Below are 27,945 nucleotides of genomic sequence, written 5' to 3' on the forward strand. Positions count from 1 at the left end.
TTCTGATCTACAGAAAAGATTCAGAAAATCTACCAGTAAAACTAACAAAACTTCTGTCTGTGGCTACATTTGAACAAAGTGTGTGTGGGTTTGGACTCACTCTTCAAAGACGTCCTCTGTGTCCATCCTTCTGTAATACTTGGCCAGTTTGGTGGAGAAGATGATACTGGGGATCAGAAGGATGCAGCAGCCTCCCAGACCAAACCAGAATGTGTTCTGAAAAACATGTTCACAATTTTGTCTCCAGTTAACATTCAATGAAATTCTCATCTCACTGAAATTGAATTTTAAGTGCAAAAATAATGTGATGATTAACCGATGAACTGTAAGTTAACTGTTGAAGTCAATTTAAAAATGCTGTCCTCACCTTCTCAAATACAAATACGCACTGGTAGAGTACGTTTTCAGATCAAGTAGTAAGTGAAAAGCAGTAATAACACAGTGTGATGTACTTTAAGTATCAATAGTAAAACTACTCAGGCAGCAGAACTGATGCTTCTAAAGTATTATATTCAAATACATTACATTTTTTGGTTATTAGTATTGGTGCATTTTAATGTAGATGCTAATGTAGATGGTGCTAGATGAGGTTTATAGTTTATATTTGAGCAGTCTGACGTGCTTTTACACCTGTAGTTCATTTGGTCCGGACTGAGGGGGAAAATGATAAGTTATTAGTTTTTATTGTTTGACGGAGTTGTTTCATACCCCATTGATTTAAACTTTGTTTTTGTAAAGGCCTGTTTATTTGGGGATTTGTTTTCATTTTTTCAAACGCAACAGTCAAGACAATCAGTTCATAGCATCACCTTGCAACTCTCCATACATCCTGCAAATCAATCAACTCTTAAACCAACCGAAGCACCTGGATCATCAAACAGTGAGTAAAACTAAACCAAAGACAGTGAATTCATCACATCTCTTGTTATGGTGTCTGGTCTGCGGGCGGCTATCTGGAAGCCGCAATAAGGACACACGTGAAAAAATTAACAGTAGTTTATGCAGCACTTTAGTACTTCTGTGTGCTCGTTATGATGATTAATGACTAACAGGTACAGACAGGACGAAAAGGAGGTGTTATGTACAGTAATGATTTGGGGCTTATTACTTTGGGATCACTGTCACTCATTTTTAATGGATTTAATGAACTAACAGAGTACTTGAAGTTTGATACAAGCACAGCAGTTTTAACAGTTTTTGACCTATCAATCAGGGAAAATACTTGTGTTAATCTCAGTGATTTGCATTACATGTTATACAACTTGTTTTTATATGGATCAGTTATACTGTAAGAACGCTTCCTGAACAGATTTTACGATCAGCTGATGGATTTATTAGTAGTTTAACTTTACAAATCATGTTAAAATCATGTCTGCTATCATTTAATCCTGTTGGTTCGTTCTGTTGTTTCTACCCACGAACAGCACCAGAGTCTGCTTGCAAATGGAGACCCAAATTTTCAGGTGGTCTTGGTTTGTTTGTTTGATTGCACAAGGGTACGACTGACAACTCTCACACCAGCTGAATGAACATTACTTACCGGGCAAACAGACCTGAATTTGTTTTAATTGAACCAAACAGTTTAGGTTTGAAAGCACTCTAATAACTACAGTTGTCAGTTTTGCAGAAAGTTAAATATTTGCCTTGGAAATTAGTGTAAGTATGATATAGTACGAAATGGTAATTGTGCAGTACAAAGATTTAAGATGTTTGACTATCTGGTTGTCTCCATTTTTCACATTCTCAAAGAGTCACAAAATAATAGACAGATTAGTTGATAATGAAAATCCTGCTACTATTCACATAAAGTCACGTACACATGGATGCACAAGAGATGCACACATTCTGAGGCACAAATAGGACAGAACGTGTAAATACAAACACGTGTGCACGTACACACGTTGAGCACATACAGCACAGTAGCTGCAGGCAGTGCTGGAGCGCTGACACATAAAAAATCTCTGTTTATATTGACCACAGTCTGTGGCTTGTTTGAGCTCTCATTAAACTCTCACAAACTCACACACGATATATGACTGATATGTAAATATAAAATTTTACAACTCCTCAGGGCCGGAGTGAAAACAGTGAAGAATCTACAGTATGTGTATGTAACTCCCCGTCCTGCCTTAAAAACAGACCCTATCTCATCTCAGTGTGTGTGAGTGAGTGTGTTGGAGACTTGAGAACATACTGTTCCCGAATGTGTGGCCGAATGACTGCACAGACTTTGTCGCTCCGAAAAACCCAGGGCTCCCTCAAACCATCAAAGAGCCGTTTATGTTGCTAGTTTCTACTCATGTGGGGGAACATGTACTGTACATACAGCTGTGAAATGAATCAGAGCACCTCAGCAGCCTGCCACACACACACACACACACACACACACACACACACACACACACACACACACACACACACACACACACACACACACACACACACACACACACACAGTGTTCGGGTGTCTTACCACTGAATCGAGTATGAAGCTGCAGGCTACTATCTCCATGCTGTCCACCATGTTACTGATGGGTTTACACTGGGCCACCTCTACAGTCAACTGTGGGGGAAAAATACACCAGAAACCCAAAGTATAGATTGCAGTGTGTGTATAAATGACATCAAATATAAAACCATAACTTGATGAGCATGGTGTAGAAGTGGAAAGATGATCTCTCCTAAACGTTGTTATTACAGACTTCAACTTTAAATCAAAGTGGCTCCTGGGACTGTTAAAATCTTGTGGTTACAATCAGAGACCTTTTAAAAACTTCCTAAATTTACTGAAACCTGAACATCGTGTTCACTCTAAAGAGTGCAGCCTGAGTTTTACTGTTCATTTACTATCATCAAGTCTAAACCCAACACTACAGTAACATTAAAACAAAGTTTCAGAAAATCAGCTAAGTAAATGCAAGTTTTGGTGTGTTTCCATCCACTAATGTTATGCTAATATTAGGAGTTGTTTCAGCCAGGCCTGCGCAGAATCATTTATCAGCAAGTGCCACACAATGCATGCTAGTTAGATCTATGTTCGACTTGATGCCAACTTGCTCTGATGCAGGCAACGATAACCTCACGAGATCGAGGCAGCCTCAATTTTTAGAGCCAGGCACTGTAGTTGCTCTCCATCAACTGCAAGACCCAGGGCATGATGGGTAACGCCTGGTTGTTGCCTGCTCAAAGAGCTTATAGGCTCTTAGTTTCAACCACAAGCAAAAAATCCAAACTTTCTGTATAATTGTAATATTTAGTGTTAAATTGTAGGCTGTTAGTCTCATTTAATGCAATGGCAGTTTATTCTGTTAACAAACACATCTTGTGTGTAATAATAAAGTTTATAATGTGGTCTGGTAACTTTTTTCACTGCCCCCTGCTGCTAAAGCCACTTTCGAGGTGAGGCACAGTCAATCTTAAACGAGCCTATTATACTGTTGCACCAAATGGTGTAAAAAATGTAGAAAACATGATGTAAATATGGCATTGATGTTTATTTCATGTACTGAGAAAGGTTACAGTCTCCTCATCGCTCCACACAGATCTGATGTGTCTGTCTACTGCCATTTTTCATCTCAGTGGATGTTTAAGTCACATGATTCATGAATTATTCCCCAAGTATGTTTATACTGCACTTTCTTGCATTTTGCTTTTATCGATACGCCCACGTTCCACCAAAACCAAAGATATAAAGGTTTTTGCAATATTTTTTTCTGAATTTTTGTTGAGTTTTCACTCAAGTTTATTTTATGTGCAATTAAAAATGTGCATTAAGACAGGTGGATTGAAATACTTAACTCCCTACTGTAAATCATTAACCTGTAAGCTATAAAAGGAGACATCAAAAACTGGTCGTATACTCACCGAGTTTTTAACCCAATCTGTGTACTGTTTGAAGTATCCCACCAAGCTCTGTGTGTAAGTGCGTGTTTCCTAGACAACAACAGAGAATAAAACATGTCAAATGTGTCAAGAAAATGTGTGACTGCAGTCTGCTGTGGATTAGTGTGGTTTATTAGTGTGGTAATTAGTCTTTAGATAAAATGTTTAGTAATTTCATACTGTCCAGCAAGAGCATCTTAAACTTGATATTGCAATGCTGTTTCTGCTCAGGATAGTCAAGCTTGGATCGTAATACAAGCAGTTGTTGTTGTTTATTGTGGTTATTTAAAATATCTGGTTTAAATCAGAGAAGATGGGGCCCAGACTGAGCTGAGGAATGGATAAAAATGTGTCACTTATATATATCACTTATATAGTACTTATATAATACTTATCATTGTAATGTTTTTTATACCTGTTTGACCACATGGGAGGCGTTATGAGTGATGAGGTACTCTGCTGCATCGATGGCACTCAGGATATTTGTGACCTTGACCTAAAGGAGAGAGAAATTAAATTGTACTTAGGAGACAATCTAACATGTAGTTGTGTTTATTGTTTATGTTCAGTTAACAGTACAAACGTTAATAGGAAGTTTTCTGCATAGTTTGATCAGTAGACTTTGTTGACTTATTCTCTGTGTGCTAATACATGACAGTAATACAGTACATTATTTTGTTTCCTCACCGGCAGGTCATTGGACATCCTCTGCAGCTGCTTGATACTCTGGCTAAGTGTACTCTGTGTGTGAGGAAAGAAACACAAACTGTGACCAAATATAGCACAACTAAACTACACACATCTAAACTACTCATTAACAAAAACCTATCACATCACTTCACGCCACAGCTGTCACAACATTAACAGCACTGCTACCACAAAAACACGCACAAAGACAGCTGTTATCCATGTATGAACAGCAGCTTACCCGCGCTCTGACATATTTCTGTCACCATTTAATAAACGAAAAGGAAGAAGAAAGAAAAGTTGAGGGGTTGAGTTTTACAATATACACTTAGATATCTGACAAAATAAGAAATAATGTACATTGGTTTTGTTGCATATTTTGTGCAAATATTTATATCAGCTGTTAATAAAACTCAAAATGAACCTGAGGAAATCATATGTGCAAAATGCTTCAAGATGCTGCACATTTTGTTCCTTCTATTATTCATTCTATTATTACTCTGTTGGTAGAAGAAAGGTGTTTTTTGGACATAGGGGAAGATCTGTGTGTATTTGTGCATAAATATGAAGTGAAGGTGTCTCGTGTTTAATTTGCGAGATAATTACCATTGCTTGCTCCATGGGAACCACCTGTTCTCTGTGAATCTGTCTGATACTGCTGGCGTGTCCTTTCAGTGCGTTCTCCAGAGCACCACGTGGCTGCAAAACACACACACACAGATTAACACACACACACAAAGAGCAGAGGGTGCAGTAGTTTGTTGAAGATAAATCTTTGCGATGATTAGGTGATGAATATTTACTTAGTGATTTATTATTCCTTCCTTCCTTCCTTCCTTAGGAATACATGCACACACTAATCCTTCTGTGGCATGTCCTACGTGTCTTTAAATGGCACAGCTCCTGTACTATGCGCTGTATGTGCAAAAATGTGTGTGTGTGTGTGTGTGTGTCTTTAGGGTGAATGGGCGGCTTGTTCACACTAAAAAGCCCGATCACTGAGCATGAAGAGGAATCATTTTCCAGAGGGGCTTTCCAACTGTACATTTAGTCTTGTTGGTTTAAGAATATTTTATGTTTTCTGTCGCATTACTCCCGTCTACAACATGTCAATATTAATTAAATGAACAAACTAATTAGACGTGTAGAAAACACAAAAATCTCTAAAGTCATCCCCCTGGGTTTAAGGTATTTTATGCCCAGCCAAGAATGTAAAGCGACAGAGGGATATACTAGATGAGGGACACTCAACTTACTTTGCCTGGGGGCCACTTTTGCAAAATGACAGGAGGTCAGGGGCCAGTTAATAAACAAACAATAATATTTATCAGATAAACATAGCAATTTCTGTGCAGCACCCCGAAGGGTTAGGTGTACGCAGGGGTGTACAGAGGTGTGGTGGATTCTCCCTCTGCACTTTTTTTTTTTTTTAAATAAACAGGCTATATTTTGATGCTTTTTATGCACTCTGACACCTTATTTACATTCAAAGTACAAAAGAAATCCCAGTGTGAATCAGTTTATTTTCACTGTGAATTAGAGAATAGTCAGCAGGCCACCCGGCACCCTGTCACGGGCCAGATTTGGCCCACAGCCTTAAGTATCACTGGTGTAGGTGATTCAGTTTAGGTCTGTGATGAACACTACAGTTGTTTAGCCATTAGCTGCACTTGAGCAGCAACTAAATATGACAGATCCCTGCATCTCATCAAACTCATCATACCTCATCAGAGTCAAATTACTCTATGCTGTTAGTTTTCTTTCATAGTGGTACTGTATGTGTATCCTTGAAACCCCTAATTACAGTAATTCAAATATCTGTATTTCACATACATGTCACTGTTTTCATATTTCTTTATGATATTTGCATTTGCATCATGTTGTTGTAATCTGTTGGTACAATAATAATGAGACTCACCAGTTGGTCGGCCTGAGCTTCCAGGTCAGTAGAGAAGGTCAAGAGATCCACGAGAGTGACTCCCTTATTTACCTTGAACAACACAACCGAGACATTCATTCATAAAGCAGGTATAATACAGTTTTAGATTCCATCAGTTTGCTCAACTTTTGTTTTTCAATTTAATTTCTGCTAAGCCTTGTTTTGGATTAAGTTTGGATTTGATGTTTATGTTTTTGATGCAAAGTCCAAGTTGAATTTTCCAAAGATTCTCTTTATCATGCATATTAACAAAAATATGAGCTAACAACATTTTATGTTTGCATTTGTATCCTTTTTACAAGGGAATAAGATTACTTTATGAACAGAGAGAAACTTTTGCTTTTTTTTTTAAATATTACTTCAAATTTTATTACATATTATAATAGTTATACTTATGTTTAGTTTATTATAATAACCATGACACAAATGAGTTGCATTCACATACAAAAAGAACAACATTGTGTGTCTGTCACCGGTGTGATTTAGATTAATTCCTGGAGACTTAGTTGAACCTTAAAATTATACTATGCAGGATTGCCATTTATTGTTTGTAAACATGCTCGCCAGTAAAACTGAAAGTAAAAGCCAGGCCCAGATTCACTTCACCTGCGGCTTATAGTCTGGCACCTGGACGTTACCTTTACATAAAGCCCCAACCTCACTTGAGCGCTGTGGGGGTACACACCCATAAATGTCCCAAACACGAAAAATAAGAAGAAAATACAGGCAGAGGGCAGAGTCTCTGTCGAAAAATACAACACCACACACTTCTAGTGGGTCATAAGTGATGACTAAGAGGGATTACTTCTGTATAAGTCTATATATTGTTTTTTAGGAAAATCCTGCATAGTGTATCTTAAACTGAAAAGTACAAGTACAAGTATTAACCTATAAATAAATCTTTTACGATGTGGGGACCTGCATTTTCCCCATACAGGAGGAAAGGTACTGCGCACACACACCTACACACCCACACACAAAGATCACCTCAGCCAGGTAGGCGTCATAGTCGACCTGTCCGACTCCAGAGTTGGCGAAGTTGATGAGGTTGTCTCTGCCGGCCTGCTCCAGCAGCGTGATGTCCTGCAGGTTGACCTGCACACTCTCAAACACTTTTGCCAGATCCTTGTTGTACTGTTGTGAAACACAAACATAAATTGATAAGTTACCTCTCAGCTTGCTCCGCCAACGCATCAGTAACACAGATTTTCATCAGAATATTCTACACAGTAAACTGACACATACCACAGTTCTGTTGAGGAAGGAGTTGATGTTGAACATTGTCTCCAGCTGCAGAGAATGATACAGGCCGTTGTTCTCATAGCAGTCCCTATGAGACAGACACATTATGGTCACAAACTGACACTCCTCCAGTGTAAATGTGCATTATACAGCTCATTATTGTGTGAGTTCATTGGAGTTTATTTTGAACATTAAAAGAGTGATTCTTCATAAAATCAGGGTTTAAGCTGGGTTTTAAAAAACGGAACTTTCTGTCACTAAACACACGGTAACATTCAGGAAACAATGAGCTTTATGTACAGTATGTCCAGCACAAGCTGTTGGCACGTTACCTGTACATGCTTCCCAAAGTCAGGTCAATGTTTGGGTTCTGAAACAGCATCCCAGGAAGGAAGTTCTTCTTGGCAGGATGAACCAGGTATGGTGTGTCTATGATCTACACACACACACACACACACACGCACACACACACATGCATATTCATCAGCACAGAGCCACAGTGTTGTCCATTATGTAACACGATCTCACTTCGTAAAACTCTCTCCAAGATAAACAGAGAGAGAGGCAGAGAGGAGTGTGAAAATAAGATGATTCAGAAAGGAAGAGTTTGTTTTCTGCACCTTGAATAGCTGTCGGTTAGCGAGCGGCTCACACACCATCTTCTCCACGTTGCCACCAACAACAAACAAGGTGGTCACGATGGCCATCAGCACCCAGGCGAAGATGAAAGAGAAGCCCACCCCACTGAAAGAGCAAGAGACAGAGTGTGGGAAACATAATCACATGAAAACATAAGCTAAGTTTTTCCTTCAGACCAACATCTATCCATCCATTATCTATAACCACTGATCCTTGACAGGATCCCAGCTGACAGTGTGCGAGCACCCTCCTGGACAGGTTGCTAAACTATCTCAGGGCTGACACATAGGGATTCACACCTTCAGGCAATTTAGAGTCAAGAATTAACCACAACTGCATGTCTGTGGACTGTGGGAGGAAGCTAGAGAACCCAAAGAAAAACTCTCGCTGTGAGGCAACACTGACAACCACTGCACCACTGTGCTGCCCTAATTAACCAACATTCAGGTTCCAGTTTTAACTTGTTGGCTTTTTTTTTTTTAAGTAACTGGTGAGCTAAAAAACCACCTGCTAAGAATAACTTGTTACTGTTGAAACACAATGTTAAGCAGGGACAAAGCTGCACAAATTGTAAATTATGGGACCTAAGGGTGTATGAAACTGAACATTGGCCACATTTTACCAATTCAGAACCTCATATCAACTGATATTCATTAATATATGAAATAAAATCTATAGATAACTGTTCAACACAACAGACATCTGCTTTTTGTCATTTAAAATTAGCTGAGCGTTAACTCCAAACAGTTCAGTTCAGTTTTATCAAAAGCTTCAAACGTTACTGCCTGAGTAGGTTATCAGGACATTTTTTAGTTTGTGTTACTTTCTACATTTGACAAACTCCCTCTCAAACTGTTGTATTTCCCCCATAATCTGTCTTTATGTATATCCGCTACAGTTATAAACCTTTCACACAGCAGACGTGTTTGACTTGTCAGAGTAGGAAAAGCACAGGCGTATCTAATACCATTGATTGTGGCTGAGTTTCACTGAGTTGTACCAGAAAGAAGTAGCAGTGAGACAAGCATGCACAATAGCAGGACTGCGGAACTGACACACTTAAATGGTTTGCAGCTAACATCATCGTTATAAGTTACACCTGCATCACGAGTCAAAATGTCTGCTGTGACAAAAGCTGAGGCTGTTTCTGAAATCACTCATTTACTATATTGTGTACTATATTAACTGTCTGCTATTTTGGTGTAACTGTTTAGTGGCTATCAAATAGGGAGTAATGAATGAGTAAATGAGGAATTGATGTCCGTCACTGCTCTACTCTCCCTTCAGTTTGAGTGTTGGTTGTTGTCTTGGTAACATACGCCATTAGCAGGTTGCCACCGGTGTTTGACAGGCAGCCTCGGGTTGTTGGCGTAGCTTGCTTGTCATAGCCGCAGGTGCCACACAGCAGTCCGAGGATGTTGAAGGCCAAGACGAGGACGACCATACAGAGCACCGCCACACAGCCGATCCACCTGCAGCACAGACACACACAGGGCTGTCATTTGTGGGGACACAGTGCTGACCACAATAACAAACATATTAACAGATTTTTTGGTCACTTGGGGGCAGCAGAAACAAAATGTTTACATGACACTGATATCATCATCACCTTTTAAGATGATATGGAGGAGTTGATTGTAACACACGCAGAGCAACATTATCATTCATTGGAGTTGTATTTCTGGCCACCTGGCAATGTAAGTCCAATATTCACATTCTCTTTTATTTAGCTCTGTTTTTGATCTCAACTAATTCCTTAGGAAAATAGCTGGCTCTTTAGCTGTTAAATGCTCTAGCCTCTAACTGTGTCTGTCTGCTGATTGATGCTGAGCAGGTAGTGTACAGTGGGTTTTTAGAGGTGTTTTGCCAAAAACAGCTGCCTGCTGCTGCTGAAAGCTACGCTATGAGAATAGTGAGAGTGAACCAAAACAGTAAAGATGCAGGCCTGACAGCTAAAAAATGATCTGAAACTTGATATAAAGCTTTGTATAGCTGAGGGGAGCAAAAGGTTGCACTTGAACGCAGTGCAAAGACTACAGCCTATGGTCAAGTAGCGAGTATGTTCTGCACCTTTGCGACAACTCGATAGCAACAGACAGTAATAGTTTTTATTTGTCATTCAAAAAGGGAAACTGGAAGATCAACAGGGCAGGTAAAAGTCGATAGTTAGCCAGTTTAACAACACATTAACGTTAACATCTCAACCCGATGTTCAAAGAACAAAAAGTATTTACTGTGTGCTAGCAAAGAATAACACAAACGATTACAAACTGTTTCTGCTAAAGAGCTAAATGGCTAAAAACATGATCTTAACTAATTCAACAAGTTTGTTTTGATCTCATGCCCTCTTGACTTGAGCTGTTTGTTTGCTTTCCTCACTTCTGTTTTCCTTCCCTGCACCAAGCTGAACAGCCAATCAGAGTGATTTCATTCACCAACAGGCTCTGCTGTCTCCAGCGCTGGTTCAACATGCTGAATTGTCCTTAACGTCAACAAGGACTAGTGCCAACTGTGCAGGACACACCGCCAAAACAACGGTGACAGACGCTCACCGATGGCCCGATACTGACCAACAGCTGAACATTGGTTTGGTGTGTCATGGCCCTAAGCCTTAAACCAAGTATTAACCTTAAAGGAAATACTTAACTTTGTGGAGGCCAAAGTCTTGCAACCAAGACTGGATTTTTGTCCCCATAATGTGAGTGATTTATGTCCCCAAAACCTGATTAATAAATATACACATAAAAACACATATGCACAAACCTGTAAAAATCCATTTGGTCAATTTGTGGGTAGTAGGCCTCGATCTTTTTCTGTCCGTCGTTGAGGAAAATGGTGAAATTGGCCAGAGAAGCTTCCACTGGGAACATCTTGGAGAAGCTGTTGATCTCTGTGCCAATCTTATCCAGCATGCCTTTTACTCCTGCACATAAACAAAAAAAACCCAATGAAAATCAGAAGTAGTGAAGTAGTGCATTTTTCTATATCAACTAGAAAGCCTGTAAAATCAGAGGTGCCAACATTGAGAAAGGGGGTCTAACAGAAAGTGTAAAGGGACAAAGAAGGACTTACGAGGTAGAGCTGTGGTTTCATCATTCACAAGTGTGCAGGTGAAGGCGGGAAAAGAAAAAATATGAAAGTGAAAGACTACAGTCAGATTTTATGTCATTTCTAACTAGGATGGAAAAACAGCTCTATTTATATAGCTACTGTATACAAACAGCGTACACACACACACACACACACACACACACACACACACACACACACACGTGTACCTGAGACAACGTTTTTAGTTTGTTCTTTAACCAGTTTTGGCGTATCATTGAAGGATGAGTAACCCTGCAGGTGGAGAGTAAGAGAGAAAAGATGATTAAAAATATATGTTTGTTTTAACTAGGGTGTGTTGCAGGAATATGATGGGTGAAAAAGAGAGTGACAACATGAACAGGAGAGAGATGACTGAGACTGAAACAAACCTTTTGTACAATGTTGCTGAGGTCTGTTCTCAGAACAGTATTGACATTTGCCAAGGCATGATTGACATCTGGGAGCTGACAGACAGAGAAAGAATAAGAGTAAATATCGCAATTAAAATGCTTGTTTCTATGGAGATAGATTTGTCTCAGTATTATTTGTGTGAACAGATCGACAATTTGTGTGTTAATGCGTAGTCTGTAAACATAAAACAACCTCCACAAATAAAAAAAAAAAGATTTGTAAACCCGCAAAACTATTTTACAAATATAAAACGCAGTTGCAAATACACAAATTCCAAAAATTAAAAAATATCTGTAAATACATTTGTTTAATTAAAAAATAAATGAAAACAATTACATTTACTCAAGGATTTTTGATCTCCTCACACAAATAATATTGAGACAAATCTGTCTCCATAGTTTCCATTTATTCTCAGATTTTGATTCATGTGTCAGACAATCTTTAGCTCCTTGGTACCCTGGAGAAGTCAGCGTTGATTCCCAGCTGGGACAGCGTGGAGCGGATGGCATTACAGGTGGGAGACACAGCTCCATTAGTGCAGGCGGGGTCTGACAAGGTGTTAGACAGAGAGGCGCGCTCCCCTGATAGACTGGCCTGAAGTTTTCCCGTCCCCTCCTGAAGAACCTCCAAGGAGGAGCTGACGTTCTCTAGGGCCTCTTTGGTCTCCCGCATAGCTGCAAGAGAAAGAGGAAGGATGACATTGAATCAAAAATTAACATTTTTTGACAAAACCTACACTTGTACTAAAATAATCCACAACAGAGTATGGTTTTGTATTGTCAAACTGGTTGAGCCTCAAAGGATTTGCACAATCACAATTCATGCAACCACCACAGAACTACCCAACAATAACAATAACACTGACCACAGACCAACAACCCACAACCGGAAACCACAACAGAAGACATCTCATAGGACAAAAACAGAGGGTCAGATCAGCAGAACAGCTCTGATTACCTTTGATGGCACTCTCAACTTTTGCTTTAGATAAAAAGAAATGTGAGGAAATCAAAGAGGAAAAAGGAAAAGTTAAAATATGGTGAGGTTATGCCCTTAAAATACACACCAGGACTCTGCAGTGACAAAACCATGAAAGGACTCTTAAAAATATGGAACAAGACCAGAGGAAGTTTTTTATTGTTCTAAGAAACCTCCTTTTTGTTGCGTCTGCACCATGCAAACGAGGAACGACCCTAGTTTTTAAAATGGTGTTTTGGGGGACTTTTTTGTAGCTCTTATTCTGGAGTAGGTACGTTCCATGCACAAAAGGGACCATGATTGACATTAATGTATGTTGATTGGTCCCAATGTAGGTGTATGTTGATGGGTCAAGCACAGCCAATGCAGCACAGACAACTGCCAATTTTAAAAACCCATTGGCCAGGTAAACAACAGATAACACAAAACATTATAACAGCTCATAACAACTGAATTTATATTGTGACAAAAATAGTTCATGGCCAAAGAGGCCTATCCTTGAATTTCAAAATAAATACCACTAATCAGATGACATGACAGACAAAGGAGATGATGTTTCAGCTCAGCAGCATCAGCACTGCATTGACACTACATGTTGACTGTTTGAGATAAAGAGGAGGTGGTTTTAAAAGCTGAGTGTGTGTGTTACCTCCTGCCATACGCAGCGCAGTGTCCAGCGAGGGAACCACCTCTTTCTCCAGCTGACTGTGGATCCTCCCACCCAGCAAAGGTCCAATGTCTGTCAGGAAACACAGACAGATCAGTTTTCAGACATCAGACAGACAGTTTTATGACAACACTACAGTTATATATTACTGCTGTAGGTAAACACGGGCAGTCGGAGGCAAACAACGTGAGAGACATGAGACAAATAAGTGTGTGTAAACAGTCTGAGTTCAACTCACTGTCAAGGTCTGACAGGACTTTGTTCTTTGCTGTGGTGTACTGGGCTGTCAGGTATTCGATTTGCTGCAACAGAAAACACACATTACACATTCAAACATGACCTCTGGTGTATGTGTGTGTTATACATGGGAATGCATCAGTGTGAGTGTGTGTGTGTGTGTGTGTGTGTAGGGGCATACCGCAGGTGTGTTGTTGGCAAATGTCTTCAGGTCTCTCATATTGGTGTTGATGAGCCGCCGAGTGCTTTTAATCTGGGCGCTGACATTATGGTTCGCTGCATAGGCAATGAGTACTCCCAGACTGAAACACACACACACACGTACGGGATCAGTAAAGAAAAACAGTGTGCAGTATTCACCAGCAGAGGGCAGCATGTGGCTACATTTAAATCTATTTCTGCTGCATGGGCTTCAAAAGTCACTGACACATGAGATCAGCCTGCAAAGTCACATTTCTCTGCTGAACATGTCTCTTTATGTTTATAACTCTTTAGTTACTTCACAGCAGTAATTTATGTTTTCAATTCAGTTAATTTCAGTTAGTTGCCAGAGTGGGTTTCCTCTTTCAGTATTACTTTTTTTGTAATTTGAGGGGTACAGTATTTGTCAGGGACAAGATTTAAGTAGTTCAGAGGTATTAGAATAAAAGCACAACACTCCGTGAAAGGCAGTTGACTCAAGGTCAAGTAAACATCCTAGTCTCAATAAACATTTCCACCAATCCCTCCTCGTGCTTGTTGTGTTGACAAATTTGACCAAATTGATAAGGACTAAAACTAAAGTCATTACCTGTTTATTTTTATTTAATTTTAGCTCATTGTGCAAGTACACAATATCATATTAGTTAATTTTCATTTTCTTTTAATGTCTAGTTTCTTGCATGACTAAAATGTTGTTGTTTTTTCCACAACTAGTTTTAGTTTTTAGTGTACTTGTAGTTAGAGTAAGAGTTTTTGTGTCAATTAAACTTTTTCATGTACAAGAACTTTGTCACAATTGTTGTATAACTGTTGTAAGATTTTGGAAAGATCTACATGATGTACAGTCAGTAAATGTACACACTCCCCTGCAAGCTTTAAATTATTTTGCAATGCATCTACCTTTTTTCTCTACGATCCAACCCAATTATGACTGGTAAGGATTTAACGAGGATAATGGACAACGCCCCAGTTTTATCTCAAGTTTGTCCAGGAAATTCTGCACATTTAGTGTTATATGCGATGGCAAACTTACTCTAATAAAGTAAGAAAGCAGGATGGACAACGCTGTGACAATTCACTGGAAGTCTGGCAGGGTGCTGAGCTGATGATGTGCAAACCTTCAGCTTTTTGTTAATTACTGCAGTAATGTTACGGCTGTGTGTTCTTCCTGAACTTATTTATTACTTTTTAAAGGTATTAAATTCATCATCCAGATAACTGATCTCTTTTAGTCTGCTTAACCGAAAGTAAAGATTTGACTGAATGTCTATAAACAAACAAAGAATCTTCTGTGTGAGAGATTATGGAAGAATCATATTAACAAACCCTGATCAAACCCTGGTCTGCACATCTCCAAATGGCTACAAAGTGCTTCATGTACCCATATGTGCATGCGTGTTTTTGTGTGCGTGAGCATGCATGTTTGTGATGTGAAAGCATTCATTCAGACAGAGCGGCCTCTGACAGTCAGCCAAGTGATATCAGTAACACCTAACTGTCCTGCACAGTTTGGATCGTGTTTCTCTGACCGTGTACCTGCTCCTTATACACAGCAGGTAAACTGCAGACAGGTTCCAGACTGTGGGGGAGCAGATGTTGTTAAAGGGAAACGCCACTGATTTTACACCTCAAAATTTGTTTACAGGTCTTGTGGAGCACTATGGGACACTGCTATTATGTAAAGCCTTTTGTGGCTCAGAGGGAACTGTAAAAATGGGATAAACTGCCTTGAGTGATGTCACTTGAGGTCGGTGGAAGTTTCAAATGAAATGAAAATGTGGAGTCAAAAAGAGGTGCAGTCATCAGACCTCTGAGGCCAATTCCTCATCTCTTCATGGGGCTCGAGGCTACATTATTAGCTAAAAGCATAACAAACTGAATCTCTGACTAAACTATCAGCTGTCAAGTTGCATTGTGGGTAACCAAGGCACCAGGATTTGACAAGAAAAAAAAATATGTGGCATAAAAAAGACTACATTTCTAGTTCAACTGCATCAGTTTTGATATTTTAAAATGTCTATCATGAGACTGATAATGTTACAGGAGTTCAGTGCTAAGTCAGCAGAGCACACTTTTAAGAACCAACATATAAAGATACTTAAACATGCAAAAACAGTGCAACAAAAGGTTTGTACATACCTTGAGTTTTGCATAATTTGTTGCACTATAAAATAATTTTACAGTGAAATTATGTTTATTTCTGATCTGGGATCATTAAGTTAATTTTCATTAAGCTCTTTGCAGTGATGTTTTTGTCAATTTTAGTGTTACTTGCATTTAATACAGACAGTACAAAGATTGCAGGAAGTAAGGAGGAGAGACAGATGCAACACATGCCCCTGGGCCAGACTCGAACTGGGTGTTGTGTCTAATATAGGGATGCCAATATATATCGAGCTGATAAATTACTGGCCCATAATGGGACATTTAAATTATTATGCATTATTCCAATAACTAAAATTATAACCGATAAATAGCACTGATAATATGAAGTCAGACTGCTTTCATTGACTTATCAAGGGCAGCATCTACCCACCCTCAAAGTGTGTGGCGGTACATGTAACTTCAAACTTGGTTTGCAGGCCGCAAATAAACACAGACAAGAAGAAGAACAACAACTGCAGCACGCTGTCTAGAGGGTAAAACATGTTGCAGCGTGGATGTCTTTCACAGTTCCAGAGGAAGACAACAGGATTGAGGGTAGGCCATATGACAATACCCCAGAAAATCTCCCTCTTTTTCACAGTGTTAACAATAGTGATGTTGGGTTTGATTTGGTTAGGTCAGGGCTATGGAATATTAAGTCAGCCATATTTTCTCACTACATATTAGCCTTTCTTATGCTCAGGTGTACATAAACTACAGGTTATACACTTCTTTTTAAAATACAAAAATGTGAAATTATTGGTTATCGGCCATAATAAGCAGATAATTATTGGTTATAGGTATCGGTTGAAAAAAATCCATATTGGTGCATCCCTAGTTTCATAGTCATATTCATCTCTAAGCCTACTAATAGTCAATTTTAGCACATTAGAGTGAATTTAAATTTATAAAACATTTGTGCGCTGGTTGCTTTGGGATCTACAACTTAAAGTTTAACAAGACATACTTCCCTTTCTGTTGATATATACATTTTAACGTATATAATTAAATACTTTTTCCAGTATCCAGCACAGTACAGTGTATCCAAAAAACACTCTCCAACAACCCATCAGAATCCAGTGATCCAGGATGCACACAATAAGAACAGAGTACCACTAATAATATGTAGGTTTATCTGATGGAAATAAAAAATAATGCTCACAGTGATGATTTACAAGATGATAATGATGATAAAGACCGAACTGAAAATAACGACAACTCACATGATGAAGATGGAGGTGGCGATGAGTGAGGCGGTGTAGAAACCTCTCTGACAGTCGACGTTCTTTCTCTGTCTCTGGTGCATCTCCCCTCCGCAGTTCTCACAGCATCGGCACACACAGAAGCACATGCCTATAATCGGGGTGAGGACCACGAAGAAGATACCGAGGGCCGCACATATGAGGAATCCAGCCTCGTAGTAAATCCACTGCAGGAGGGAGAGGGTTCGTACAATCATCATTCCCCATCACACAGTCAGTTCTGAGATATTGCAGAGTGTATTATGAGAACACAGTGGTATGAGTTTACCTGTAGTAACAGGACCACATTTTCTGGCTGCAACCCCATAGCACGTGCACACCGATGCATGCAGAAAAGCGTGTGCACGTGAACACACACACAAAGCCAAAGGGACACAAAGAGAGACAGAACAAGGTCAGTGTGACAGCCAGGAGATAAGGAGGAAGCAGAATTCCAGTTTTTAAAGAGGGATGTGAAGGCAACATCAAGATTCAAGGTAGAGGAAAGATTAAACAAGAGAAAAATTATTTCAAACAAGCTCAAACCAAATCAGGGGACTCCCAAACGTCTAGCTAACATCACAGTTATTAGGCCGTGATATAATCTAACTTTGATTTTTACTGTTATGTTCAAAGTATTTCTTTATATACCACACAAGTTTTTTCGAATGACACACAATGTAAGGCCATAAAATGTTATTTTAACGTAAGTTGCAAGAACATAAATCAAGGAATACATTTATCAGTGCAACACTGCAATATCAAAACAAAAGTTAATCTCACTCATCTCTTAAATTAAACGTACCTTTCTCCATTCTTCGATTTTGATTCCCCCCATGTTTTGCTGAATGACTTGAACAATCAAATCTGAAAAAAAAAAAAAAAAGAACAGATAGGTGACCACTTAAGTAACAGGTCTTTCAACCCACATACATGTATTAATAATCACTTGTCCGACAGTGTTTCACATGCAGTATGCTGCTTGTAGGTGACTCCCACGCCAGTTTCACAGACAATCAAACACACTTCCTGTTTAACATTTGAGAAGCTACGCTGCCGTCAAAATCCATTCATCTGTTCACGCGCAGACAACACAGATTATGGGGATTCATATTTTAATTTCCGAGGACAGTATTGTGGATCTATTTCCTCATATATCTAACAGCTGTGTGTTGCTATGGAGGCTGTTTGAACTGTGTAGCTTGCCATGAGGACTACAGTTCAGTCCAGCTGTCTGTGTATATATAGGTCAGCCAACACTAAGCCTACCTGGTCGGTGACTCACCCCGACTGTTACTCAGCAGGTAAACACTGATGCCTTCACACACTAACAAGAACACCTGTATGCATGCGCACAAACAACACAAACATGCTTCGTAGACAGTCTGTGCACTTGACAACATGTACAGTAGAAAGATAAAACAAATTATGTATAAGCTGATATATTTAAATCTACAGCTCACAGAAGCAAATGCGTGCACAAAAAACAGCGATGGAATTTACTCAAGTACTGAACAGTTTTGAGGTGCTTATACTTTTCATTTTATGCTTCTTTTTTTTAATACTTCTACTCGGCTTATTTTAAAGGGAAACACTGCATTTTTTAACTCTACCACATTTATTTCAGCAAATTCTGATTAATACTTTATTATTATAGATTAAGCTACCAGCCAGTATATAAAGTACTTAAAATTAGGTCCGACTTTATCAGATACAACATTCGTGTGTGCAAATAATTAGAATCCAATATCTACACACATATCTATAATTTTGAAATGGACAAACATCTTACTTTTGGTACTGTCAATATATTTTGAGACTACTTCTGTAAACATTTTCAGTACTTGAAGTCGTTAAGTAAAAGACCTGAATACGACTTCCATCCGAGCGTCAACCTCAGGGCTGAAAAATAAAGACAACGCCAAAGGGCCGAAAAATGTAGTTCCTTGAATGGCCACTTGAGGCTGGCTCCGAAGGCCAGTAAATCCCTGTAGATTCCCAAGTTAAAATACCCAGCTGTACAGCAGAAGTGAACATGTTTACAGCCTGGTACAAAAACGGTTCTGGTCTCTATAGCTAATTTTAACAGTCAGCACAACTCCAACTGTAAGTTTTATATAACTCAGCCATTTACATTTTACTGTGGCTTAATGTTACACACAATGTGAAGTGTGTGTGTGAGGTGTGTGTGTGAGGTGTTGCTAAAGTCTATGAGTCAGATCCCCTTGCTCCTCCACAGCTCCACCCTCTTATGCCAATATGGTCACTTCTGGCTCCTAAAACCAAGATGGCGATGGCCAAAATGTTGAATTTGAGGCTTAATAATGGCAGTCCACAACCCAGTGGGTGATGTCACGGTAGCTACGTCCATTATCATATGATATATGCTTCCACCTATTTATTTGGACATACACTTACCTACAGTATATAAAAATTGAGCACTACTTATTTGAAGCCGCGTAGATAGTCAAGGCAATATTATATAATCAGTATGGCTAGTCCTCTCAGGTTGGTACAGTAGATGCCACTGCAAACAGCAAGCAGATGGAGGCCAGTTTAGCATGTAAATGCTGACACAGCTGTAATACAAACACACAACACACACACACACACTGAAACACTGTGTGTCTCTTTTGCCTTCTGCTGGCACACCTGCTGACTCTTAGGTGAGGTGAGAAAGCACATGTAACTAAAATGTAGTGTGATTAGATTTGTTTGTAGCCCTCTTACGTTTAAAATGTTCCAGTAAATAAGTTACTTTATTAACTTCCTATAATATGCTGTTGTGTTTATCCTCTTTCTTGTGTCATGCTCTGTCTCTCCACATTTTATCAACTAATGATTATTTCTGTTAATGATTAATCTGCCAATTGTTTTTCTGATTAATAAAGTTATCTTTTTCTCAATAAAATGTCACAAAATATTGAAAAATCCCCAATATGATTTCTTAGAGTCCAGTTTCTTGACATTCCTTGGGGATTCACTTTACGATGTGAGAAGGTTCAGCTTTTGAAACAAATCCTGATGGCCACAAGAATACTTTAACATTTTGTCTAGTATACTAAACAGTGTCTACGGAGGGTTTAATGAGATTTTTGTTTTTTCCTCTGTTGAATGATTGGCTGCCTTCAGATCATGTGAGGTTTTCAGTCTGCACTTTAAAAGTAAAAATGCCTCAGACTAAGCCTTTCTGGTGAGTAAAAGGAGCTGAGATTTTGGATATCTTTTGTGACCATATGGATAATCCTCTCAACGCCATCCTCCTGTCCTGCTGGGAGGTGACTGCCTTACTTTTCTCAGAAATAAAACTGCTTCACCTGGAGGAGACCTCACACCGTCATGGAGGGTGGGGACCTCTACCTCTTTTAACTCAGCAGATGCAGCATGCGAGCACATCTGAGTCACACCGATGCCACCTGTTGTTGCTCAGGTACTTAGTTAGCATAAGCCACTGAGGACAGTTAAGCTTAGACAGCTTAGTTCAGTGACCCACTAGGAGAGGCAGCTACTGCAAACGAAAGGAAGGGAGGTGGGATAAACGACCGTCAGAGCAAGACCTGAAAGGATGAGCAGACCACTGCCCAACTTAAACTAACATGGCTCTTGCAAAAGTCAGGATGATGAACTAATTTCGTACCAACACGTGCATATATTATGTGATATTTCATGTTTTGTTTTTTTTTAGTTTCTGATTTGACAAACCACATTTTTAGTATCTTTGTCACTGATAAAAATGGAATGTATGTGTCATAATAAAAGGCCTTTAAAGAAACCCTAGTTGGATCTATTAGTGTTTTCACTTCAGTGAAGCAAGATGGAGCAAACACTGTATCAACATCATGACAATCACACACGGGTTCTTAGAGGCCACCGTAAGGCTGAAAATGTCAACAGCAAACCACCAAACAGTGCTGCTAATTAGCTGTTGTGATATGTAAGTCAGTCAGAAACAACAACCCTCTTACTGCAACGTGTAAATATAGGCCCGCACAATCCTCTACACTGAACCGCTCTGAGAGATTATTGGAAGGTGTGGACAGAGCCTTATGCAACCTGACAATCACGTCTACTTTTCACAATATAGGACTCATTTAAAGTAAAGAAAAAACACTCTCCGTCCCACATACACAAAACAAAGAAGGCTGGAGCAAACATTTGTATGACTGCATCCTCCACTGACACTGTTAATCATGTATTTTGGATATGTATTTGCCAACTTGTTTGCTTATTTGAGGCAATACAGAAAAACTTGAAGTTGTAACTTGAAGCTGAGTTTCATAATGCTTACTTTTGACAAAATGGATTTTTTGGAAATATATAGTCACAATGTTGCCCCTGAAATTATTCAAGCTTTTATGCTTTTAAGAGAAAGCAAGCTTTTTAGTGGAAGTGATGACGAGGGTTGGTCTGTCTCTGTTTCCTGGACAGTGGAGCTGACCTTAACACTTTAACTACCCTACTGGAGAAATGCATGTTTCAGATGATTTTTTTAAAAAAAAAAAAGGATGCTATGATATTTGTGCTTTCACAGAACATTTACGCTATCCAATTTTTGATAAATCATCATCAGTAATGTGGATTTAATGACTAAGCAGGTAAAGGCAAATAATAGAACAGCGAGAACAGTCTGGTAAGGTCAGAAAATTACATCAATTTACTGTAATACAGCTTTTAAAACCAGGAAAAGACAACACTTTTGACATTATGATATCCAAAGTCTAGGACAATATCTTGTCTCATATCACGATATGGATATAGCTAATATCAATTTATGAGCCAGCACTAGTGGAGTCCATGGTAGGTAAGAGTGCTGGAAAAAGACATTATCACTCCTTAAAATTAAGCAATATCTACTCATAACAAGTAGCACATGTTTATGAGCTGTGAGCAGTTTAATCAAATAGTGATTCACATCTGAGATAGATTCTAAAAATGAAATACAAACACCTGCTGCAAATCATACAGTGCTTCTAGAGTTTTATTTGAGAATTTTTTGAGACCTGAAAAGGTAGAACTATCCATTATGTGACAAGAAAAGGGCAAACATCAGAGAAAAGCCTTTTCTTTCCTATGCAGCTAACCTCAGATTTACCCTGTGACCTCTCGTAAGGGGTCCTGGTCCCCCAGGTCAGGAACCTCCAATTTTGAAAAAAGTTTAACATTGGGATGACAAAGTGAGATTTAAAAGAGCCAGGGTCACTCCGTTAGTATAAAAATGTATTATAAGACACAACGTTAAAAGTAAGTGATGACGCAAGCTGCAGTTTAACAGGTGTTACGATGTTACGTAGCACTTACTGTATTTGACTTTAAATACTCCTCACTGTACAGTATGTTTTACTCAGCATTACACAAGGCTATAAGTACAGTATGTATTTTCATGGCACCAGGAGCTAAAGAAAGTTACACAGCCCACTGTGAGCTGGAGCAAAACAACTAAGAGGATTATGTGGTCTTTTCCCCCTGTTTGCATCAGACACTTCATTAGACGCTTCCCACAAGAAATCAGATTTCAAGTTTAGATAAAGAGAGATAACAGACTGTAACAGTTATTTTCATTATTGATTAATCTGCCTATCATTTCACTGAATAATAGACTGATTGCCTGTCTATAAAATATCAGTAAATAGTAGAAAACACCAAAATATCTACTATCACAACTCTAAGAATATCAGAAAATATTTGAGAGGCAGGAATCATTTTATTACTTAAACAATTAATTAATCTATTTGCCAGGGACTGCAGATGCAAATTAGCTGTATAGGTATCTCTACTTCAACAGCTGTGATGTGTATGGCCCCTGTTAATTACACTAATTTACTACCCTAAAATTGTCATCCATTGATTTTCCGTCAAAGACTTATCAATTAATTAATATGTCTCTTATTTCAGTTCTACAAGAGACACCCTAAGTTCACACTGTCCAGTCTACCATAAAAAGACACATGTTCAAAGCTCTGTGCTTGAAAATAGTTTTATAAAGTGCATAAAAGATGAACAGTAGCTGCAATCTCTATTTGTTTGGGCAGATCTAAAGCATCAATATATGACACACTGCAGTTTTTGGAAGGAGTCCTTCCTCCCTTGTCTTAAATATCCCTGCCAGACAACTAATTTGAGTTCCTCTTGAGTGGAATCTCATTTAAGACAATTGCGTTCTGATAAACAACCCGTTTTCAACCAATCACAGTAATTAAGGCAAACAGACAAATACCAGGACTATGACCCACTTTCAGGACATGTGTATGTGTGCATGCCCGTACGTGCTTGCACATTTGTGTGTGTGTGTGTGTGTGTGTGTGTGTGACAATGCCATCTGTAGCAGTGGTAGCTGTGCAGTGTTAGCATTAGCCCTGTGGATGCTAATCCTCTAATCTACCCTGTGTGTATCAGAGGGATAAGACACGGCCTCCTCACATAGTGAGAGAGTCCAAAATGTTTCTTCATCATAAAAACAACTGTCCCACAGGTTTGCAAAAAGGGATGAGCAAGTCAAGAGAGGGAAAAGCCAGAATAGGTGAAGAACCTATGGCGGGCCCTTTCACAGTAATTCATACTCAGATAAAATCAGCTCGACTGGAAACCTGAAACAGTAATTACATTATTAATATGACAGGGATTTGTGGAGATTTTGTCTCAGACTTGCTGTGAGATTGTTCAAACTTCAATCCAATTGATCTGACAAGACCAATCAGTCAGCTACATACCCTCATCCTCAGTTTACCTCCCATTGATTTGCATTTCTCCATCTTAACCTCAAGTCAACCTCAGCCCTGACATCAACCAGTCACCTCTGCACCAGCTAATTATAACCTTACTCAAGCCCTTACCTCAACCCTGGACAGCAGCACTACTGGAAACATGATGGGGTGACAGAATTCAATGCAAGACTGGTATCAGTATAACACTGTACTGTTCCACCAAGACCACATTTACTAAAAGTATACTGAAATGAGACATATAACACATAAGCCTCTGTTCACCAACAGTCTTCCAGATCTTTTTAGAGTTTCAGCGGAAAAAATATGTGGAGAAACAACTCAGCAAATTGCGTCCCTGCAATGTTCTAACTTGCTTGTTCAGTAGCCTTTTTGTACAGTTTAATGTACAGATGCTAACCTGGAAAATTAATCAAGATTTATCTCAGGGAAAAACCCATGTGGCTTGTGTGTAGTTGTGGTCGTATGGTCATGGTGTCTCTAGGAGTAACAACCTCTTTATATTAGACACAACAATTGTTTTAGGACAGTTGTAGCAGTGTATTTCATTACTTTTACTTATTACCTACAATATGACTGCGACCTGTGTCCCATGGAGTTTAATACTATACTATTTCTTTGTGCTGTTTTTCTCATGGTAAAGGACTTTGGTGTTTTCAACCTAACCTTTACAGAGTGTAAAACTATGTGGACCAAACCCAAGAAATGTATATTTTCCATAACTCATATGCAGACAGTATATTACATGGAAGCTGTTAGCAGATCCTTATAAGACCAGCACAAAGGCTGAATATACACCACACTACTACACCAGGTCATACCAGGGAGTTAACTATTATAACCAGTCCTGGCAACCTTGTGTAAGCCCTTTGAACATGCCTGAGTAAACAGTTTGTATTATTTCTCATGAAGCTGAAAAAGAGAGTAAAATATTCATCTACTAATAGTCATAAACGTGCATCTTCAATATAAAGTGGAGAGAAAGAAAACAAAATGTGACCTTGGGATACTAAAAAATTATTTGCCCAAAGCTAATTACAATATGCATAATAATAAATGTTAAATTAAGAGGTAAAACTTAACCAAATACTTTATTCAGAGTTTATTAATCCAGCCATTTTGTAACTGATAGTGCTGCTTCACTCTGTTGCTGCTGAGGTAATTTAGTTAATTAAGTTAGTTTGACTCATGCGTGAGTGATGCAATTGTAAACAGTGTGCTAACTAACCTCAAGATATGTGTGTGTGATCGATGTGTGTGAGTAAAATGTATGGTTTTTCCATATAGGTATATGATATCTGATTTGTGTGTGTTATGTGACATGACATCCAGGTGGTCTCTACCTGTGCGTGTGTATGACAGTAATTCATACTGGAAAGTCCCTGGCAGTAGCAGCATATGGTCCAGTGGATTAAGGTATTATGCAGTGATGCAGGTGACTGAGAAAGCCTCCTCTAATCGCTGATCTGCTAATTGATTACCCAGCCAGCGGCACTAACCCTGGACACCAAAATGGCAGCAACTTAAAACCTTCAATCCTATTGAACAGTGTCATCCTCCAACGTGACCACTCATAGTTGTATATACAGCGCACAAACAAACCACTTTAAATGGGTTGTAGCTCTATATATCCGTCACTGGACTGTACAACACCAGGCAGCAAAGAGGGAAACATTCACTATGTATGCATTGATTAAGTGAAAGACCTGATCACCCCTTAATCACCTCAATAATGTTAAAGCATGGGGATCACTTACGAGCTATGACAGCTATTGATCCCATTAATCTGCTCATAACACTGGTTTATGAGCTCAACAAGCACACACCTTTGATGCATACAGTCCCTCCATGCACGTGCTCTTTTGACCCTGTAGCATTTTAGCTAGGAGTGTTTTTTGGAAGTCATGCGTTGAGTCAGCCATGATACAGCACAGATTTACACTCAGTGAGAGAATACAGATACAGCGGCAGTGTCAGATGATTCCTGCAACAGTGGCCTCTTTGAGGTTTCCAATGTTTTTTGGACTTTGGTGTTTATTTATGACGTAAAACATGTCAGTCACGGTCTTTGATGCTAGGGAAACAGCTAGGCCAGTGATTTCCAAAAACAAAGCAGAGCCTATGTGACTCCTCAGCACAGGTTATGGCCTCAGTATGGACATGTAAACAGTTTATGTTTATTTCCTTCACATATTGTTTCATTTGAAGGATTTTTTGAGATCTAAAGGTGTGTAAGTGGTATCCAGTGTTTTATATAAAAAAAAAAAAAGGATGAGAGGAAAGAGTCAGAAAAATAATCAATTTTGCATGAGAATAATATACATTTCTGTCTTTCTTGTCACATTACCCCCCCTCAGTTTTATCGTGGGACCCCTTGACAGGTGAGGTGTTAGTGGTTTACAGATAGACTTACACACTACTGGCCACTGTTTCTATTACAGCTATTATCCAAAACTCATGATGACATTGGCATCCTACTTGCAGCGTGATGGACCCCTAAATACAGATCATACTTTTTGTGTCCATTCATATTTGTGCTTAATCTGTAACTTTTGTGAAACAGTAACATTGGTGCAGTTTCTGTACATTTCTGTATAGTCACATAGTCCTATTGTAACATAGATGCACCTGTCAGGATGTTTTGCCAGTGTGTGTAATTATTTTTCTTCAGGCACTGCACCATTATTTGCACTTTTTGTCACTTTTACTACATGTATATTTATTTTCTCTATTTTTTTTAAATTTACTGTGTACACATGTATCTTACTATGTACTATTTACTGTATACTATGTATATGTTGTTTTTTACATGACCATCTGTGGCACAATAATTGTGTTAAGGGTGAAAAAGTCTCTAATCTCTCTATTCTATCTTAATTCTGATCCTACTGGGGTCACAAATTTTGGTTAGCAGCCATCCACAAACAGTATATGGCCATTAGAAAAACATTTGCAGTATCAGTGAAGCTAAAACGCCTAATCAGGTCGCTAAATCTGATGGGTCACAGAATTTAGTGTAACACCTGTTACAGCCACACGCACACAACTCACATTAGCCTAGCGGTTATTAAAACGAAATATGAACTATGTGTTTGTCCGTAATGATTTGTACTGAGAAGAAGAAGTAATTAAAGCCATGCCAGTTGCCCTCCTGTAAGAAACAGAGAGAAGATGGAGAGAGAAGGGCACGGATGAGGAGGAGGGGGTGAGGGATAATCTCACCTTTGGGGAAGGTGTGAGGTTGAACAACGTAGAGAAAAGCGTGGACCATGTGGAAGAGGATCCCTACGGCCCCTGGCTCGTAGTAAGCGTGAGTATCATAAACCGCCGCCGGTACAAACCCAAAGTCCAACGGCTCCACCGGTGGAGGGGACCGTTGTCTGCGGGAGTCCGTCCGGGCCTCAAGCGGGGTCCCGTCCCTCTCATCCGCCTGCTGCTCGCCGCTTGTGGCCCCCCAGCAGAGCAGCAGGGCGAGCCACCTTGCCCACAACATGGCTCAGAAAAGTCCAGCTTTGTCCCAAGAAGAAAAGTTAAAACTCCCAGCGCCGGTGTACGGTGCTACAGTCCAGCGGGGGATGGAGAGGGGAGCCGAGCTGGTGACGTGAGAGGACACCTGTCCCTCTCAGCGGTTTATCCCCGCAGCAGCCGCACAAACAACCGTCCGGAGGGAAACTTTTAAACTTAACATCCAACGGTCGAGGTTCAGGCAGCCGTTAGCTCCAGCCGTTAGCTCCTGGTTTCTCGATACGGACTCATTCTCCCGGACAAACTCCGACGACTCAACAGGAGCAACGGCCAAGGATGTGCTCGTTATCTCGGTGTCCTCACTCTCACCGGCCGGCTGCGAGTAGCCTAATCCCGCGTGCA

At 39.5% G+C, this 27,945-nt stretch overlaps 1 protein-coding gene across 1 annotated transcript; it reads right to left on the reverse strand.

Moving 5' to 3' along the window:
* Window positions 1–96: 96 nt before the first annotated feature.
* Window positions 97–27,936, reverse strand: prom1b (prominin 1 b). The gene is made up of 25 exons (XM_050044862.1): window positions 27,301–27,936; window positions 18,165–18,226; window positions 17,649–17,675; window positions 17,342–17,547; window positions 13,954–14,074; window positions 13,774–13,837; window positions 13,518–13,607; window positions 12,848–12,871; window positions 12,347–12,564; window positions 11,869–11,943; window positions 11,668–11,731; window positions 11,153–11,312; window positions 9,709–9,861; window positions 8,371–8,494; window positions 8,083–8,186; window positions 7,754–7,838; window positions 7,496–7,642; window positions 6,488–6,559; window positions 5,176–5,268; window positions 4,811–4,828; window positions 4,570–4,623; window positions 4,298–4,378; window positions 3,865–3,933; window positions 2,474–2,563; window positions 97–216 (listed from the first exon to the last, which is right to left on the reverse strand). The coding sequence occupies exons 1-25, from the start codon at window positions 27,569–27,571 to the stop codon at window positions 97–99; spliced, it is 2,592 nt and encodes an 863-aa protein (XP_049900819.1). The 5' UTR covers window positions 27,572–27,936.
* Between the last annotated feature and the right edge of the window lie 9 nt (window positions 27,937–27,945).

The sequence above is a fragment of the Epinephelus moara genome, chromosome 5, assembly GCF_006386435.1.
Source record: "Epinephelus moara isolate mb chromosome 5, YSFRI_EMoa_1.0, whole genome shotgun sequence".
In the NCBI taxonomy this organism is placed as follows: domain Eukaryota; kingdom Metazoa; phylum Chordata; class Actinopteri; order Perciformes; family Serranidae; genus Epinephelus; species Epinephelus moara.